The 16957-nt window shown below is 40.8% G+C and overlaps 2 protein-coding genes across 6 annotated transcripts in view; both read right to left on the bottom strand.

Annotated features, from left to right (window-relative positions):
* The window catches only part of Mical (Molecule interacting with CasL), a 54364-nt gene that overhangs the window by 17990 nt on the left and 19417 nt on the right, over positions 1-16957 (bottom strand). For all 5 annotated transcript variants that reach the window (XR_016197647.1, XM_089265440.1, XM_030383998.2 and 2 more), the window contains exons 4-7: positions 10772-10835; positions 1023-2680; positions 826-958; positions 273-766 (exon numbers count right to left, since the gene is read on the bottom strand). Coding sequence is in view for 4 of the 5 variants with exons in the window: in XM_089265440.1 (XP_089121566.1) it covers positions 273-766; positions 826-958; positions 1023-2679 (2284 nt within the window). In the remaining variant the exon portion in view is untranslated. The remainder of the gene's footprint in view (positions 1-272; positions 767-825; positions 959-1022; positions 2681-10771; positions 10836-16957) is intronic.
* LOC108658699 (uncharacterized) lies at positions 4419-5324 on the bottom strand. Its single transcript, XM_018111352.3, has one exon. It carries the CDS (start codon positions 5051-5053, stop codon positions 4598-4600), a length of 456 nt encoding a protein of 151 aa, XP_017966841.1. The 5' UTR covers positions 5054-5324; the 3' UTR covers positions 4419-4597.

The following is a 16957-nucleotide window of genomic DNA, read 5'->3' as shown; positions in this document are numbered from 1 at the left end:
TGTATATCGCATAAGAGACCGTGAAACTGTTTATAACGTCTATCTCTGAATAATATTATGGGATTTCTGCATACACAAACTTGGATAAGAACAATATTATATATGGAGGTAGTACATTGAAAATTATACAAAGCTTTTTGATCTCTGACTCTTATATATTCTGATTAAAAAACTTGATATTTATTTGGGCTATACAATTTAGAGAGGTAGCTATGGCACATGCGTTGCTCTGGATTTGGATCTTTTATGAATTATGGTTATCTTTAACACACCCTGTTGTTGCAAATTGTTGCTGCCCGCGCTGCTGGCTGCAGCTGAGCCGGCGGCCACACCGCCGCTGTTCAACAGCTGCTCGTGGCGACGCTGGCGCTTGGCCCGCTCCTCCTCCAGCACAGATCGCCGCTGCACTGTTGTGGGCACATCGACGGCATCCTGCATGGGCGACTTGGCCTTGGCCTTCGTCTGCAGCAGCTTGGAGAAATCGGGCGGCGCATGCGTATGATTGATGCGATACTTTTGCCGCAGATCGCTGAAGTCCATCTTGGGATGTTTGATGTGGGGTATCTCGCCGCGGAATAGATCACAAATTTGGTCCAGATAATTTAGCCAGACACGGGACTCCACATCGCTCAGCTCCAGAGACTGTTTGGCGCTCATGACGCGATCGATGTGCAGCTCGCGCTCCAGCACGGCAAAGGCCAGCTCGTTGCACTCCAGCGGACTCATGTCCTTGGTAGCAGCATAATCAATAAGATCAGGTCGATAGCTAAGCAGGAGTAGACGGCGTAAATAAATAACTTTTGAGTGATTTATGAATCCACTCACCGGCTGATGAGGGCGACCAGCACACGACCATTGCGAAAGACATCCGAGGGTTCCTTGAGATCGGAGGCAAATGGAAAGGCACACAGCTGTGTGCTGATCCAGCGCAACAAAATGGCACCTTGCGGCAGGACATCTGTGCAGGATCAGATAATTAAGATTCGCATATATAAATAACATATTTGTTCATATTAACTGACCTCCACTGCGTCGTTTGCGCTTGCCCGGCGTCTCCACGTGGGGCAACTGCAGCGCATGCGGATCCATAAAGCTCTGCTCCAGTATTGACGGATCATCGGTGTCAACCAGATGCTTCACTTGCCAGCTGTTGACCGACTCGCGATTCAAGTTCGGATATCGTGTAGCCGGATCCACCGTATAGGCGCTGATATCACGTTGCAGGGTGTCCGGCGTGGTCTGGTTGAGCAAGCGGTAGATACTCTCACGTTGCGCTAGAACGCCCAAAGTACTGTTCTGTGGATTGGACCACAGCTTGATGGCGTAAGCAGCATCCATGCTGGAGAGAAAGCCACGGGCGCACCCCGAACCCGTTGGCCAGAACGGCTCCAGCAGACTGTCGCCCACAAGGCACTGCAGCAGCCGGAAGCCCTTGCGCACGATAACCCGGCAGGACATCTCGGCCGCAAACATGGAGGTGAAATCAAACATGGCCACATCCGGCTTGCCATAATGATTGACGGCAAACTCCAGATTAGGCATCTGATATTGTGTGGAGAACTCGGCGGCCTCGCGTGCATAGTCGTGCAGCTTCTGTGTGTCCACGTTGGCGGATGCGAGCAGCTCGGCGGGATCGGCCATGTCTTCAATGATGACACCCTTGTCGATCAGACTGTGCTTCTTCGCAGTCATCACGAAATAGTGCGTCTCATCCTTGTAGTAGACAATGTTCTCGAGATCAATGCCCGTGCGACTGTAGAGCTCTTTGAAGAAGGCCTGATTGAATATGAACGCCACGCCGCTTATCTCCTCCACCTTGGCCTCGGCCTCGGTCTTCTTGTTGATGAAATTTGCCGTTATGGCGATGGCCAGCTTGCCGCGAAACTCTTTGCGCCTGAAGTCCAGCATGTTGCGCTTGCCATCGGCGCCGATGAGAACGTCGAACTCGTAATTTGAGACAGCATGATCCGCGGGTGTGACCGCCGCATGCCAGCCGGTGCCGTCGCCCGTCGGCTCTAGGGCATGCTCGAAGCTGACGCCCTCGTGTATCTCGACTCCCAGCAGCAGAGCCACTTTGAGGAGCATGCACTGTAGCTGTCTGATGGAAATGTGATCAATCGAGCCCGCACAGAACTTGCCATAGAACTTCTTGGCTCCCAGATTCCTTAGATCCGTGATGACAAACGGCCACAGATGCAGCACATTGTTGCGCGTGATCCGGTCACGCTTCTCCAGCACCACCACCTTGGCACCCAGCAGCTGTGCCTCGATCGCCGTCCGCAGGCCGCAGGGACCGGCGCCAATGACCAGAACCCGGGTGCCGCTGCACGCGTTGCCCTTGCCGTAGACGCGATGTGCGGCGCGTGCGTCGAACTTCTTCCACAGCGCCTGCGCCTTCCACGATCGCACCTTGGCCTTCAGCTTCGGGTAGAATTCGTTCAGCGGCGCTGAGCGCAACCCCACTGCCTCACACATGGCCCGATGCAGAGCCAATATCTGACGCATTGTTGTTGCCACACAGAGCAGATCGAAGAGCTCGGCGGCTTCCGCGGCAGCGGCATGCTCGGCCATCAACAGCGCCTGCTGTTGCTGCTGTTGGGCTGTCAGCAGCTGTTGCTGTTGCTGTTGCTGCTGCTGCTGCAGCTGCTGCTGGTGGTGCCGCTGATGCTGGCGGCTCATGCTGCAATTAGAAGAAATATACATATTTATTAGACCAAAATTGAGTGACATTTTCTGCTGCATTAAATAGCTAATGAGACGCAAATTTGTCTCGAATAATTAGTAGATAATTTAACCTAATTAAGCTACTTAATTTAATAACTTTATACACTCAGCAGCTGATTTAACGTTCTGACTTGGGTCGGCTCCACCCCAGCTCTTTGTCTTTGCGTATTTTATTTTATTTTCCCCCATCGCGCAGTCACAATTTAATTAATTAATGACAAAACGAAAGAGAGAAAGAAAACAACAACAACAAACATTAAAATCATGTTTACGAACGTCTCCTTTGCTCATGAGCTAATGTCAACGAACCAAGAAAAGCTTTTCGCGCCAGTTCATCAGGTTGAGCTCAGACGGAGAGTGAGAGTGCGTCTGATTCACTTCCTATATGCCGATTTTCTATATATATATACACACACATATATATATAGACATATATGTATATATATATCTGTCCGATTTATTGTCTTGATTAACAGAGCTACTCGCATTAAGCCTTATATAGTTTGCTCTCTTATTTTTAGCTATACCTTATTGAAAGTTTTATTTATGGGAATATTTTGCAACTGATTTTCAAGGCTTACTACTTTACATATATATTCATGAACTTAAGAGCATGTTAACCAGATCGTTTACAATAAAAATCATATAGGCAATATGACTGTCACCTTATCTAAGAGTTTTCCTATTATACTTTCAAGATTCTCCGACTGAGTTAAATTGAGTCTTGGTACAGGGTATCTTCTAGCTGAGCATATCATCTGGTTAAGCGCACAGAATCTTTATCAAACTTTAAGTTATATAAAATGGCATGTAGATTGCAAATTAGGAATATTTTCGAATTATTTGTGCAAGAATAATCCGAGGGGTTGCCAAAAGTATTAAAAACTCTGCCACAAAGAGTTAAGGAATTGTTTTGCACAGTCTTAAGATTTCCTAGAGACTGACTAATCCCATTGAGCCGTTGTCGTTGACAACAAGGAAGAGATTGTTGTAGCCGCGTGCCTCAATTAATTAAATTGAAAGCAAAAATAAATCAAAATTAAAGAAGAGCATAAAGCGGGCAGTCAGGCGACGATTACTCATCTAAATGACAAGAGGCGGACGGCGCGGACGGGGCGGAGCAACTGCTCAGCTTTGTGGATCGGGACAACAAAGGAGTGAAAGGAAAATTTGCGTTGCCCTAACGGGCAGCATTGACAGCGAGAGCAGACAAAACGCCAAACCCAATGGAGAAATGAGCCACTGAGAGCTAAACTTTTTTGTGGCACACAGACTTGAACCCGAGCGTGGGCGCTAGACAGGCAACAACCTGACAATGGGTCCAAGGAACGAGCCGAGTGCCGAGTGCTGCGAGTACTCCGACAAAGCATTCCCACATATTCATATACACATACATATATATACAACCCTATATATATGTACATACGTATGGCTGGCAGCTTATGAAAATGAACTTCAAAGCGTTGAAAGTTTGCAAATAAAAAATGAAAAGTAAGCCACGGGACAGGGCAAAGCATGGCCTTTGTTTGCCAGGAATGTGCAATCTAGAGAACGTCGGAATCCCACAAGCTATTAAAACCAACAACAACAACAACAACAAAACGAACAAAGGAGCTACAGCACCTCGCAATTGCCACCAGGCTGCTCCTCATTTCACGTATCGAATGAGCCGGAAAAATAAACGCATTGTTAACTGCGTATATTGGACTGCCCTGGACGCAGGTTTATTGCACTGAGCTGAACTTCCACCACTGCACTTGATGTGTAGCTCTTCCGATGTGCTGTCAAATTTACACTTAAAAACATAGATATATCTTGAGTAATACATAGAAAAAACTAGTCAAAAGGGCAGCAGTGTCAATCATGGGTTCAATCAATACGTAGCAACCGCCGATGATGCATCTCCGGGCGGCGTTCGTTCGCGCAGCTCCCCGCTTGATGGCGAAGGCGACAGAACGAAGGAGGGCGTTAATGGCGGCGAGCCATCCAATTGCTCCAGCTTGATCATCAACGGTGATGGCTGCGGCAACAGTTTCTCATCTGTGCAGTCCAGCGATAACATTTCATCCACATACTTGTCAATATCTTGGCGCAGTTGATCAATGGTTGGCTGAATGATAGAATATTCGTAATTGCGGCAACTAAAGAATCCTTGATGCACACCAGCCGTCAGAATATCTCCAACAACGGGCTGAATGCGTTTACGGGCCACTTTGTATATATTGGCCACACGCTGAGACACCTCCTCAATGGTGGCCGGGCGACCAAGCACCTGTAGTACCTCTAATACTAAAGCCCCATTCTGTTTGCCCAAGTTTGATGGATTCATAGCGATAAGTGTGTTTGGGTTTGCTTTTTTTTTTTTGTGATTAACTTCTAAATATGTACAAGAAATTTACGCTTTACGATGCTTTGGCTAGCGATCAAAAGGAAATCGAAATATTTTTATAAAATTATTTGTATGCTCTCGCTAGTTGTAAGGTGTATAACAATCTGAACTATTAAAATGTGTCTAATATAATCAACAGAAATGTTTGACAACTCAAGCAAAAACTAAACACAATCCTTGTCAGCTCCACCAAAGCACAATAGTATTTCAACAGCAAACACTGAGATGAACAGGAAAAGCAATAGAAACAGGAATTCCTCTCCTTCAATGCCCAAACAAAGCATTCTGCTGCCATTGTACTTCTGTTCTATTTACTCGGCTTGCCAAAGTAATGCAATCTTGTTTTGCTGCGATTAACCCTAACTTAGCCAAAATGGTTGCTCCAGCTATATATGCTGTATAATTTCCAATTTCTATCCTGCTCATCGTCCATTTAAGTTGCTCTTTGGTGAAGAGAAAATAACTAAATTCGATTGGCGCCATCAAAGCCATAAAAAGCGCACGCACCGTGCTCGGAGTCAAGTGTCCATGGAAAAGCTTGTCAAGGAAAAACAAGTAATGAACATTCGAACCAAGTGATCGACTACAATATACCCTTGTGACAGAAGGCTAAAAGCATCTGAATTTCAAGGCAACAACAAAATAGGTGTATAGATAGAGGTATATACATATATACCATCTGGTGATTAAATACTTTTAAGAAATCTTTGATCTACTTTTTGATATTCCAAAATATTGCTAATGCTGTCTGAAAGAAACTTAAATCATATATGTTCCATGGTTTTCTTCTTTCTGACTCTTGGCCTGATATACCCACTTGACAGACATTTTTATGCATATAAAACGACCTACTAGGGGTTTGGGTCTGGCGACGTTCTGTCGTTTACTGTCCCTTTTTCGCTCAGTCCGTGTGCGCTATCTCGCTCTCTCTCTCACTCTGTCACTCTCTCACACTTTCCCTTCCTCTGCCGCAGTTTGTTGAGTTGGCGTGTGACACATTGGGCACTGAGCATATTATGTCACTGGCGGGCAGAGACTGGAACTGGGTGGAAAAGCTCAACATGGAAATTAAAGTCGCAAGTAACGGTTAGGCTAAATGTTTATCGATTTTGCTCATCGCGTTAACCCGGCGTAATGTTTTGTTTGTTGAGGCAGGAAGTATGAGGAATTGCCAAAACACGTGGCGGTCTCAGAGGCCAAAAATAAGTACGAGGGATGCTCGTCTAGTTATTTGCATAAGGCCGCATGATGATGACTCATAGAGTCCATACCACTTGCAATTTCCTTTAGGGGTTGTATATGTATATCACAATTCACAAAAAATAATTATAAATGAAGTATTGCACATGGCTGTCGGACAAGATCAAGGTTTTATAAATGATACGAGCCATTTCACTAGAGATACAGAAAGGGAGAGGGAGAAGAGAGAGAGCGAGAGACAATTCGAAGCTGGCTAATTGCCAGCAATTCTCATAATTATTAAAAATACAACATTTTGCGCGCAACATTAATTTTTCAAATTGTTTATAAACATGTTTGTTTTTGTTGCTCTTATAAATTTTTGTCAATTTTTCAAATTCTCTGATTACCTGTGCGAATTTCGTGTTTTCTTTTTATTTTTATTTTTTATTTTTTAGACGTTTGTCAAATTTTTTGTCTTGTTTTTCTTTAAGCTTTTCACAATTTCGTTTTCACTATATAAATATTTTTTCACAGATTTTCTCGTTTCGTTGCGCATTCAATACCCGCCCGCTCACAAATGAAACATCTCAGTGGCCGATGGAAATTTAAATAAAATTATATTCGCATCGATACAGAATATATCTCTATATTCGCACAATGAATCTACAATGCAAACACTTCCTGAGTAGGTAAACAAAAGCTGTGGGAATCCATCCATCCAACAACAAGGTAATTGAAATGACATATAAGGCGAAAAGTGAACTCTAATTATAGGCTCGTAGATATTGTATCTTTGAAACAAAAAACAACGAGTAATACAAATGTTTTCATAATCAACACACACACACACACACACACATATATATATATATAATCAACACAATCGCACTGCACCTAGAGATAAGTTGATTTATGAACGCATAACACACAACACGTCGATAAGAAAGTGACGGAACAACACTATACACCAACACACTCTCAACACTTTCTAACATTGACCAGAAAACCCTAAATGGACTGCAGTTACACATGTGAGTCACGTTATTAACAAACATATTTCACATTTTGTTGGGCTCGTAAGGCATGAATAAATCAATAGAAATAACTGTGTGAAGTACGTGAAGAATTTAAAAACAGAGGATAAGCCAGGGGAAAAAGAAGAACGTGAGAAGTTGAAATTAATTCAAATTGGAATAAGAAGAAAAACAAATTTCAGAAGTTTCCCCAAAACTCAATAAATTAATGTTAATTAAATAAAGGGAATACAAATTTTAGCTTGAAGCTAAAATATGCTTAAGGAAAATAAAGGATTTCATGGAAAAGTTGCTCTGCCCCTAAGCCATTGGCAAATATGAATTGGGTATTGGATAACAAATTAAATAGAAGCAAAACTTGATGTTGCGTTATGTATTATATTATTATTCGTCTGTATGAAATTATTCATAAAATTTTGGACTTGTTGAGACTAACTCAAAGAAAGAATAAACTAAATAAACATGAATAGCATGACTTACAAAACAATGAGAAGCAGTGCTCTTGTCGGGAGTGTTCGACTATGCGCACCCTCGACCTTGCTAATAGAATATCATAAATATACTGCACAACAAGCCGAAGGCTCTAATTGCCAGTGCTTAATTCTTAAGTTAGTCTTAATTTTATATTTCTTGTAAACTCTAATAAATAAATAAATACTCTGTAGAAGGTAGAAGAAGAAGAAGCCTAGATATACTTCATGATAAGCATAACTAGACTAACTGTAATCGACGCCTTGTTTAGCTATACATATTATTATCATTATTGGATTTGTATTAGATTGGGGCGAAAAACCCTTATACCATTTAAACAAATCGTAGCGCTAAGTGAGTATAACCTAGACGTCAGTTAAGTTTGTATATTCGTTAAAAACTTCTTCTGCTGAGAGCAAAACATATAAACTTTGAGAGGAAAACAAAAGAAAAAGAAAAGCTCTCATCCAACAGAATTCCACTTGTAGTGCATAAGTTCTGTAGCCACAAATTGTGGCAGCATGCTTTCCATATCAATCCGTAGTTTTTATACCCTGAACCCATTGAAAATGGGAAATCAGGGTATAATGGTTTTGTTAAAAGTATGTAACAGGCAGAAGGAGGCGTGGCAGACCCCACAAAGTATATATATTCTTGATCGGGGCGACAAGCTGAGTCGATTTGGCCCTGTCCGTCTGTCTGTCCGTCCGTCCGTCCGTCCGTCCGTCCGTCCGTCCGTCCGTCCGTCCGTCCGTCCGTCCGTCCGTCCGTCCGTATGTATGAACGCGTCGATTTCAGAAGATACAAGAGCTAGAGACTTCAACTTTTTTTTAAAATGTCCGTATATATCACGCGCAGTTCGAGTTTATCACTAAAAAACGATAACTCATTCCGATATTTTTTTATCGATAAAAAACCTTATCGAAGATCACTTAAAAAATTATATCTCCTACATCTTTCAAGCTAGAGTCTCCAAATTTAAAATGTATATAAAGATGTATTTTATACAATTTCGCTTTTTGTTAAAATTTACCCCCCACCCCTAAATCCACCCCCTCAGCCTCATCTTTGTAAAAGTCGTATATCAAATACTAGAGACTTGTGCTTCGGTATACACATACATTTTAACATTATGATTACGTTCTGAAAGTTTCATTACGATCGTACGTCTAGAAATTAAATTATTCCACAAATAATTTCTGATAATATCGCCAACACTGCAGCGCAACCCAAGCGCAATTGGCTGTATATGTATGTGTATGTATGTATGTATGTGAGTGTGTGTGTGTGCGTGTGTTTGTTTGTATGTGTATGTGTGTGCGTGTATTTGTTTGTATGCGTGTGTGTGTGTGCGTGTGCGTGTGTGTGTGCTAACTATTATTGAAATATCAGTTGCTTGTAGGGTTCAGGGGATCTCGTAGTCGAGCAGTCTCGACTAGAGCTTTCTTTCTTGTTTACAATGTTATTCGCACTTCTATAAATAGTTGGGGCTCCTGCTGAGCGCGAGAGAGAGAGAGAGAGAGAGAGAGAGAGCGATGCAGAGCGCTTGATTGATTTGTTCGCATGCTGGCTCGCATTTGTTAGCGCCAAATGTTTCTCTTTCTAATTTTGGCAGCCAATTGCGCCAATTGGGCGGCAAGCGCGTCGCAAATGTATTCGAATTGCAACAAATTGATTTATGACGAAAATAAGAGCCACAAAATGAAGAGAACAAAACAAAAACCTGATCAGAAGCGAACAACAATGCGGATACGCAGCCGATGGCCGACCGACCGACCTACCGAGGGATTGGGCATTGGTATATAAATTTGTATATAAAAACATTTGCATATACTATACATAAATATATATATTTCTGTGCATTTGCATGCGGGGCGCTCATGATAGGGAAACGAGGAAAAGCAAAACAAATTTTGACGAGACGCGGCTTGTCACGTTGATGACAGGCAAATATAAGAAGAGAAAATACAAATTTAAATATGCACAAAAGTTTGATTACATGAAACTTGGCGCCTATTTTGAGCACGAGCCAAATATTTGCCCATTGTTATAAATTTCTTGACGAATCTCATTTGACGGCGACAGACATTAACAAATAAATCAGCTACAATTAGGGAGAATTAAAAATGCAAATAAATATATACAAAATTTGCAAAATTAACTTTCAGCTGCAAATATATTTCTTTATAAATTGTTAAAAATTCAAACGGAATGTTTAACACAAAAAAGTTGTATTTGAATATTCGCTATTCTTAGACGGATGGAAAATTGGGTCAAACATTTGGCAGGCCGAGCATAAAAGCGAGATAGCATGAGACACCAAAAAGAGACAGAGTATCTGTGGACGAGTGAACTCTGCTTTATTTATATATACACACACACAAACACACACTCACACTCATACATATATATTTTTAAATGGCATTTTAATTGATTCTGAGTGTATTGGCAGAAAAATCGAATTACATGCAAAAAAAATAAAAATAAAAAACAATTTGCTCTCGCATTGGGCCACTGGGCTGCTCTGTCCGCAAAATGAGATCACGAGTCGGCGTTGCTCAACTCATTCAATTTGCAGCATCCTGCCAGGACTCTGCACTCCTGTCACATTTACTCTCTTGGCCTCTCTGTGTGTCCTGGGTCCTGGCAAAACTGCTGACATCATTTGCACAGCGTGCCGAGTGCTCTATAAAAGTATCTTTTGCTTCAATTTCCGCTTGTTGGCTTACACGATGACGTTATTATATGTATGTACATGCAACTACAGCTGGATACAATTTATGCCGCCTGCACACACAGCCAGAGCCTGTTCCAGTTACCAACTGCGATTGGGGTTAGGCAAAGGGGTTTGTTTTCAGCAAAACTTAATAACAATTTGCATACATTTACAAGACTTGAATGAATACGAACGTGGGCTAGCCACAAGTCGTACCCGTACCCGTACCCGCACCCGCACCCCTACCGTACTTACTTGACTCAGTCTCTCAGTCGAAGGCGTTATCTTGTAGATTGCTCATAAGTACTTGCAGCATTAACTGTAAAAGATACAAAATGTTCAAACGTAAATTAGTCGAGTAAATATATATAAATAATGCTTATAAATCTTAGTTCATAACTCTCATTGACATTTCAATGTGAAGGCCAATCAAAGACATATATATGTATGTATATATGTATACAAATGTACATGACACTATCCATTATCAGACGTGGCACAGACACAAGGCGAGAAGAAACAAAATTCAATTGTTTGCGGTCTTTTTTGGCTATCATTCCATTCAGGTTTTCGGGCCGTTGCGTGGGTCGCCAGACAAAGAATAATAATGCAAATCTTGTCTTCCAGCCACTCTGTACATGAAAATAATTGTTTATGTGGGCTGTTGATTGAGAGGTTTCGCATTCATATCAACTATAGCTAATCGCTTAATGTTGAACTCGTTGAGAAATATGAGAAATAAAAATCACACATTTACACGCTTGGGCATTGGAGCATATTTGGTAGTTTTCATCGTACACCTGAGCAGGTGTGATAGACATTCCGAGACAGCTGAACTTAATTGCGCTGCCTTCCAATTGGAATTCGATTAGAGCGAAAACTTTACACGCATCTGCAGCTGCCTAACTCTGGCCTATTGTCAACGAGGTTTTATGCTATTTCTTCTACTTTTTCTAATCTACAACTGGGCAAACGACTTCCTAATACCCGTTCACTGTCCCAAAATGCCTAGGAACATTGCAGCTCTATACTTACTTCTATATATTTCTTTTCTCACTTTGTATACATCAAATAGAGGTAAAGAAAGAAATATACCTAATCACTGATATATAGTCTATTGCTCTTAACCAATACAATCGTTTTATTTCTTGAAAGTGCATAAAAATCGCAAACGCTAACATGCAGGCATCGAGCATAAAGCGCATTGTACCTACCACAACAAAACAACATAGCTAAAAAGAAAAAAGATTTTTCCAAGCCGTTGCCGGCACGAATATGGCATTAAAGTCAGCTAAGACGACGCGCAGACGTAAGGCGATGGATAAGACCAACAACAGTCAACAGTCATCGACAGCAGCACCAGCAACTGGCGTTCAAAAAGGTGCATAACGTAGCAAGTTGGCCCGTAAAATAATTCAAGCCTAGGCGCAAATTCACGTGGCCAAACATCAACAGTAAAACAATGAAAACTACCGTAAGTAAAAAGTGCATAAATAGAAATTCGTTAACTAAATACTCTAACTATAACTATAATATAATATATTAATTATATTTATAATATATATTATTAATTATATTTATAATTAGCTCGAGTTTTAACTTATAAACCTAAACTTTAAATATGGAATAACTGTAAGAATTAATAACAGTGGAATATAGATTGAAAATATATGGATATTGTATAATATATACATGTATGTTTATATAGGCGACAGATAGGAACTACACATCAAATTTTAAATCGTGATAAATTATTTCATAGATATGACGACAGATAGGCGTCAAAGTATTTACGAAATTCCGTAGATTAGAATAGTTTAGCAAATAACAGGGAGAAGTAGGAATTAATAAGGAAAATGTATATACTTTGTGAGCTGGGCCGCGCCTCTTTCTCCCTGTTATATGCCTTTAAACAAAACTATCTAACTAAATTAACGGAATTTCGTAAATACTTTGAACTCGACCAGATTAAATAATAAACTAAGCCAAATCAGAATCAGAACCAGAAACCCGAATATGGTTAACACATCAAATTAAAGACAGTTATACACAAGTCAAGAAATAGCTCAAAGAGAAAGTGCTACTCCAAATCCTCTTCAATTTCTTAAAAATCTTTAATTGTCATCAACATGACAGAGCTGTTTCGGTTTGAGATTCTGATTCGAAGTGTCAAAACGTCAAAGCAAAAGTCATTATTGGATTTTGAGTAGCTTAATTAATCTGATGGTTTCTAATGACATCTTTTAGTTGAAATAACATTTACAATATTTCCAGGAATTGCTATGCAAAATATTTATTTTTAATTTACAGACTTAACTGAAGCTTTTATACATGCGCAAAAGTAATTAGTTTTCTTTTGGCAATGTGACTCCCCACCCCATCCATAAGCAGTTTCTGGTCATCTAACGGATCTAATTAGTTCTATGTATGTATTCTGCTGCGCATGTCACAAGCTTAATGACAAGCCCAATGGCATCCTGTGCTCATAGTGTAGACAATAATAATAACAATGGAATTAACATGAGAGTCTGTGTATGTGAGTGGATTTCGTTCCCCCTCCATCTTGGGCATTTTTGGCAGTTTTGGCTGCCGTTGCCAATGAATGAAATTAAATGTTTTGCCCCTTCGGGCCAGAGACAACGAGGAGACACACACAGAGATACGGCACAGAAAAAAACGAAAAAATAAAAATGAATAGTCTGGCCCAATGCACAGCAAAGCCGGGCTAAGTCTTTTGGGCAATGGAGCCAGCCAGCCAAACACAACAACAACGACAATAACTCGTTTGTTGCCGCGTCAAGTTGCCAAAGTTGGCCAAGTGTGCAATGTGCAAGTGTTCAGTTGTTGTTATAGCCACTGCTGCAACAACAGCAACAACAACAACAACAAACACAAGTGCAGCCAGTGAAATATGATGGCAAGCTGCGTGCGCGGCAAAGCAGGCAGAAATTGCTGGGACGCCTTAAGGAAAACTTGAAGCTGGCGAATAACTGCCTCCCCATGGATGGACAACGGGACAACGTGGCGACGTCGACGCCGACGTCGGCGCTTTCACTTGCGCCGGCGACTTTTCCAGCATAGCGAAACGTGTTTGCTTTGCTCTTTGAGCTTGCGCCTTACTTATTGTTATTATTGCTTGCAGCTGTTGCTGCCGCCGTTACTGCTGCCGCTGTTGCTGCTGCTGTTGTTGTTGTTGTTTTGTCCCAATAAACAGCAACAGCGACAAATTGAATTCTATACATTAAACGTATACTGACCTGGCCACACCCAACAAAAAAAAAGCACAAAAATATTCGAGCCAAGCAACAATTTACATTTCTTTTTTATTAACAATATAGATTTTTTTTCTGTCACGCTTAATTTATTGTTGTCAAATGGAGAGGCAAAAAGTTTGTGTATTTATGCAAATATTTGCATAAATAATTATGCGCTCTGATGATATAATATTAGTTGGAGCTGAGTGTTGTATTTGTTGCTGAGGTGAAGGTGCCAAAAGTCTAAATTGAAATATCGTTAGCTCTTTTTGTATTCTTCTTCTTCTTTTTTCTTTCTTCTTTATATGTATACTCAATATAGTATTCAGCACCTGTCCTATACTATATATATAGAAAAGTTGCTATCTTTGGCCTATCTTATGCGAATACGAGCTTTACATCTAGATGAGTAATGCTCATATTTCAGAGAGCTTTGCATAATTCTTTGGCAGATTTACAAGCTAGCTTAGCCTAAAATGAATGCTCTTAGCCAGTCTTCAACTGGAAATGGACTAAGGAAACTACTTACACAGATGGCTCGAAAATTAAGATAAGATCAAGCTGTTGTTTTGCTAAATGCTGCTCGGTATGGGCATGCTGGTAAACAAGCCAGATATATCAATGAAAACGCCAAAGATGCACACAAATTGTGGCTAGCGTCCATTTAAGGCCGCTGTCATAACCTTAGACCTCAGCCAGGGGCAATGGCAAGTGTGACCTTAGACACCATTTGATGATACAGATACAAAAACAGATAGAGATGGAGATACGAACGAGTAGTCAAAGCAACAAGCGTAATATAGCCAAAAGCAGTAAAATGTTCGTAAGTAGTTTAGGGCTTTAAATAACATTATTTAATATGAGATAGAGACTAAGAGAGAAAGAGAGAGAGAGAGAGAGAGAGAGAGAGAGAGAGAGAGAATAGTGAAAGAGAGAGAGTGAGAGAGAGAGAGAGAGAGAGAGAGATAGAGAGCGAGAGAGCTGTGACCCGCAGAGATCGCTCGCGCTACTAGAGCGACTACGCGAATCTGCTCCCTCTATCTCGCTCTCTGGCTCTCCGTTTCCGTTTCGCTCCTTCCCTCTCATCTCGCCTAGTATATATCTCTAACCTCGTTAGCTTCTCGCTATCGCTCTCTAGCTCTCGCCGCCCGTGCCACAGCTAGAGTTTTTTTGCGTGTCTTCTTTCTACCCCCTGGAGACCTATCACCTAAGAAATGCGTGGGCGAGTGAGAGTGAGAGAGAGACAGAAATATAGGGAGATATACAGATCGAAAGAGAATGAAAAAGAGAGTGGTGGAGAAAGAGAGTGAAATCTATAGATAAAATGACAGATGAGGAGAGGAAAGAAAATGTGAAGTAAGAGAAGAGAACAAAGAGGGAAAGCGTTTACACTACAGTCGTAAGACTGTTGTTTAAGCTTTTTAGTTCCGGTAATAATATATATAATAGGGAATCACTGCTCAAGATTTAGACTCGAAGAATCAGAGCTTCGAATTCTTACACTGCTGTAGCTTTTCGAGATCTAATATCCTGCCCCAAAGTCTATCTGCTGTAAGCAATCAATTCTTATCTACTGATTTATAAGTTCATTTAATATAGCGCACTTCGCGAATTTATGATTGTGAGCACATAGGAAGTAATCAAGAGAAAATCTAAAAATAAATGTGATTTTATGGTTATAAATGTCAAACTAACCACTAAAAATTCAAGATAATGAGCAATGAGTAAATGATGTTATATTAGTAGTTAAACAGGAATTAACTGTTGAAAATAAACTAAAAGTTTTTCCGCCACAAACATATTTCGACTTCTTGTAAGCGTTATGTAAGCCTTATCGGCAAATGTGTTTTTAAACGTGCGGGTTGCGCGGCCGTTAAATATCTATTATATCAAGCGAGCCACAATAGCATTGACCTCGCTGTGAGCGGCTCCTGCTTAATCAGCATCAACATCAACGACATTTCAGCGCAGATACGCCTAGGCATGCAACAATGTGTGAATGAGAGAGTGTGCGTGTATGTATGTGTGTGTATGTGTGTGTGTTGGACGTTTATTATACAAAGTGCACTCTGCGCTGTCATAATTAACATCTAAGCAACGATAAATGCAATTAGCGCTGCCAGCAGTCATTGACGTTACGTCCCAGACCCAACCCCAGCCCCAGCCTCAGTCTCAGCCTCGGCCATAGGCAGCGCCAGCCACCTCGCCCTGATTGCACTTTCATTGGTGGGTTCATTGTCGGCCCATGGCTAGAGATGGAGATGCACAGTTAATGGCATATGCCGGCAACGCCCCGATACCTTCATGTCAAAAGTCAAAGCATCGCAACAACAGTTTATTGCCGTCTTCAATGGACTCGACGCACCCGGACTATGTTGGCCCTGTTTTGTGTCGAGTGTGTGTGTTAGTGTTAGATACACACAGTGTAACTCAAACAAACAAATGCAAGAACATAAACACAGTTCGAGGCATGCCGAGCATATGCATAAGAAGAGCAGTGCCAGAAATTCGGATATTTCATTTAAAAATACCAAGAACATGGCAAATGCATCTTCATAAGACGCAAAAAGATACAAATGTATCTGTATCAGCTGCTGATTGAGTATCTTCAAGATTTCGGGTAGATATTTTTATTGCTTAATAGAATGAAGTTGATTTGAAGGAGATGTATCTTGTAGATACAAAGATACTTCGATACAATAAAGTTGATTTAAGATAGATTAATGATATAGATGCACAGATACATAGATGCAAAGATGCATCAAAGCAAATTGAAGTTTATTTAACGAAGATATATTTATTATATATATACTTAGGTATATGCATATGAAGATAGGTAGATACTTCGATACAATAATACATTGAAAACTAAATACAAAGACTCATAGATACATAGATACAGATACACATCAATGCAATAAAGTTGATTTTAAGAAGATATATTGCATGGCTAGTAAGATACGTAGATCTAGATACTCAGATATAGATACAGAAATACTTCGATATCTAAAAACAAAGACACATAGATACTGATACATCGATACATTGATGTGTACTCGAGATTGAAAAGAAATTAAGACATTTGGCAGCTAGTTTTTCTCACTGTGTGCTTGTTTGAATTTGAGAAAGTGTAAACTCTTGAGATTTACTTGACCGACCCGCAATGGCGACAAGGCCTGAGGTGCAT

The sequence above is a fragment of the Drosophila navojoa genome, chromosome 2 (assembly GCF_054131105.1).
Source record: "Drosophila navojoa isolate 15081-1374.11 chromosome 2, UAZ_NAV_1.0, whole genome shotgun sequence".
Lineage (NCBI taxonomy): Eukaryota > Metazoa > Arthropoda > Insecta > Diptera > Drosophilidae > Drosophila > Drosophila navojoa.
The sequence above is the reverse complement of the archived record's forward strand: the minus strand, read 5'-3'. Positions and strand labels throughout refer to the sequence as shown.